The sequence below is a fragment of the Triticum aestivum genome, chromosome 2D (assembly GCF_018294505.1).
Source record: "Triticum aestivum cultivar Chinese Spring chromosome 2D, IWGSC CS RefSeq v2.1, whole genome shotgun sequence".
NCBI classification, from domain to species: domain Eukaryota; kingdom Viridiplantae; phylum Streptophyta; class Magnoliopsida; order Poales; family Poaceae; genus Triticum; species Triticum aestivum.
Genome location: NC_057799.1, coordinates 33,802,903 through 33,806,332, shown reverse-complemented (window position 1 = coordinate 33,806,332; position 3,430 = coordinate 33,802,903). Strand labels below are relative to the sequence as shown.

The 3,430-nt window shown below is 47.3% G+C and overlaps 1 protein-coding gene across 1 annotated transcript; it reads left to right on the top strand.

Moving 5' to 3' along the window:
- Positions 1–918: 918 nt before the first annotated feature.
- LOC123048528 (F-box protein At4g27050-like) lies at positions 919–2,889 on the top strand. The gene is made up of 2 exons (XM_044471612.1): positions 919–2,175; positions 2,261–2,889. Exon 1 carries the CDS (start codon positions 1,072–1,074, stop codon positions 1,756–1,758), a length of 687 nt encoding a protein of 228 aa, XP_044327547.1. The 5' UTR covers positions 919–1,071; the 3' UTR covers positions 1,759–2,175; positions 2,261–2,889.
- The last annotated feature ends 541 nt before the right edge of the window (positions 2,890–3,430 follow it).

Sequence of the window (3,430 nt, the reverse complement as noted above, 5' to 3'; positions counted from 1 at the left end):
GGCAAATGCCAAATGTTGACTAGTGATTAGTTGGCTATCAATATTTTCTGTCAATCTCACAAAAAGTTGTCAATTTTTGCCAAATTTTGGCTATGCCAAATGTTGCCATCAAACCAATTATGCTCTATATTCCAGCCTCACGTGGCGAACTCCTTTCATGGTGGATTTCAAGGAATATTTGTGTCCCATTCTGGCAGTAGCGAGAATTCAAGTGTCTTGGTTTGCTGAAGTTGAAGACTTAAAAGAACAGTGCTAACTACCCAACATTATGTTTGTAAGCAACATTACCGAAAGATCTCTCTACCCCACGTTCAACCACTTCCGACCGATTTTTTCAAATCCGCGTACTTTTTTCAAATCCATATACTTAGAAAAATTATATGGATTTAAATAAAGTACGAGAATTTTAAAAAGTCTAAGGATTTGAAAAAAGTATACGAACGTGAAAAAAGTACGTGAATTTCAAAAATGTTCACGGCTGTGAATTTTTTTGCGCGAATTATAGTCAACATGGTCAAACGGAGTTAGTCGGCACGGAAACCAGTCAAACCCGTGTTTTCTTGGGGACGAAGCTTGTCGGTTTTAGTAGTTGGAGTTGCAAGTTATTTGGTTACAGACTTTAGGGCCAAATCTAGACTCTGCCAATAGTTTAGGGACGAAAAATATAATTTTCTCTTCTTCCTGGTTATTTCTGTAAACTTTGATTAATCCCTAACTGGTTGACTGAAATTGTCCGGTCAGACATGCTTTCGCCACTTGAATAAAGGGCCGAAGGGCGTTGAGCTTAAAAAAAAAGTTAGACCAGTTCTTTTCCTGCAGTTCAAATCCTGATCTTAGTCGGGCACCTTTGTACGTTCTCCATATTAATCTGGAATGTTCAGAAAATAAAATCTCGGTTGTTATAAGAGAGAAAAAGAAGGTAACGACCGGGCTTTGTGATTCGTGGCAAATTAGGAATCTACATATATTCGCGAACGATCGACTCCTGCTGTTGATCAACGAACAAGGAACCCTACTACATCTACATATATTCGCGAGATGAGAATCACCGGCGCCGCACCGTGAGCCGTGATGGCGGCCGCACCGACCAACTCTTGGTGTGGCGAAGACCGCCTGAGCGACCTCCCGGAGGACGTCCTCGGCATCATCCTCTCCTACCTCCCCACAAAAGAGGCCGCCCGCGCCGCCGTGCTCCGCAGGAGCTGGCGCCACTCCTTGGCCGCCGTCGACGCCATGTCCTTCATCCAGGACGAGGCCCACGACAAGAACGACCCCAGCTTTACCGCGCAATCCCAGGAGAAGCGCAGCAAGAATGGGGACTTCATCGACGAGGTCAACGCCGCGCTCCTCTGCCGCCGCCGCTGCGGCGCCGGCACGGCGCCGCGCGCCTTCCGCGTCAACTTCGGCTGCTACACGCGCTGGGACTCTGCCATGCTGAACCGGTGGCTCTACCACGTGCTGAAACGCAGCAGCAAGGTGCTCCACCTCGACGTGCGCCTCCAGCACACCGACCTCGCCGAGCACCACGTCAAGGAACCCTACAATGGCGAAGGCGACGGAGATTGCGACCACCCCCGCGCCAACGACCCGACGACAGGTGCCCCGCGAGCTACTCCTATCAGTCCTGCCGCGCAGATGAGTATGCGCTTCCACGATGCCTCTTCTCGTGCGTCGTCGTACGTACGCTCTGTCTCGGCGCCTGCACGTTGGAGCCGCCCGAGCGCATCGAGCTGCCTTTCCTCGAGACGCTGTTCCTAAGCACCATCAGGAGCACCGGCGGAAACATCCAACGCCTCATCTCCGGTTGCCCGCGCCTCGTCGACCTCACCCTCGAGAGGTGCGGCTGCACAAACAAAAGTCACAACGACCCTCTTCCCGACAAAAATTTCACCATCGCTGTCCTGGATAAGCATCTTCGCAGATTCTCCCTAAGGTGCTGCCACAACCTGGTCCGAGCGAGCATTGATGCGTCAGAGCTGAGGACGTTCGAGTACAGGGGAGACGTGCCATCGGAGTCGCTCCTTACACTCCACGGAGCGCACAAGATCTCTTCGTGCACCATCGGTTTCTGCGGCAGGAAAGTTTACAAGGGGGAGTTGCCCCTGCTCAGATGCTTCCTCGAGCAGTTTACCGGCACAAGACATCTGCATCTCGTGTCTACTTATCTCGGTTCAGGTATCGGAAGTGAGTTTTTCTCGGGATTCCCCTACTTTCCGAGCCTCGTGCAGCTTGAGCTGACAGGATACCTTGGGGGACGCAGCGTCAAGGCGGCGACTAGGATACTTGAAGTTGCTCCAAGCATTGTGATTTTGTCTCTATTCATGAAGCCAGGTTATGAGGACAGATTTCACACCGAATACTTCTGGAGGCAACAGCAAGAGCTCATTAGTGAACCGGCTCTAGATGTTTCGATCCCGTGCTTGCGAAATCGGCTGAGGAGTATCAACCTCGTGCACTACCAGGGCGACGACCGACACAAATATCTAGCCAACCTGCTGCTTTGTAATGCGATGGTTCTAGAACAAGTGTGTGTTGCCTTTCCAAGGGGTGAACATAAGTTGCAGACTAGACTCAAGAAGGAAATCGAAGGATGGATTGATTGGTGAATAAATCAGCAAAGGTGATATTCTTGTAATGAAGTTATATAAGTGTCAAACCCAAGCTCATTTTCTCTTAGAAGGCGAGAATTTAGCTTTGTGTATCCTCAATTTGATTTGGTGGCCGATGTAAAAACATAATCGCATGGAAGCTATTGGAGTGGAAGAGGATAGACCTCATGAGAGCCATCGAGTAGCATCTCTAAATTTCAAAATGAAACTAGCAATTTGGTAGATATCGCCATCAGAACTTCGCAAAGCAACCTATGATGGTTCTATGTCATGGCGTTGTTTTTATTTCTTAACCTCTTAAATAATCTCTTTGTAGCATCTAAATTGCCCTGTCAAAAAAGAACTTCCACCAATCTGATCCAAAATTATTGGTTTAATGTATATAATCGTATTAGTAAGAGCCTAAATGTATTAATTTAGGACTACTTTGAAAATACAACAGATTTCCTAATTGACCATGGTGAGTTAACTTAAGAAAAAGTGGCCCCAATTTTTTCAAGAAATGTTTCTCTTTGGGCAAATCAAGAGTTTCTTGTTAAAAACTTCATGGGCTCCAAGAAAAAGTATACACTCACTTGACCATGGCGACTTTAACTTTTGAGAGAGGATTTTCCACCTTGCATTTTATATGATGACACAACATCCACCTTCCGTTGTTGCGACAAGGTTTGTGTTGTATTTTTTTTTTAATTTATTAGAGAGGGTATATAACTAGGAATCGTTCTTCCTGCGGTGGCGCACCACCCTGTGTTATGCCATATTAATCGTCTTGCTTGCGTCCAAGGAAAGGGAAATGGAATCGTAGTTTGTATCGGACTAGA

Coding starts and splice junctions, on each gene's coding strand:
- LOC123048528 (XM_044471612.1), top strand. CDS start 1,072: ATGGCGGCCGCACCGACCAACTCTTGGTGTGGCGAAGACCGCCTGAGC.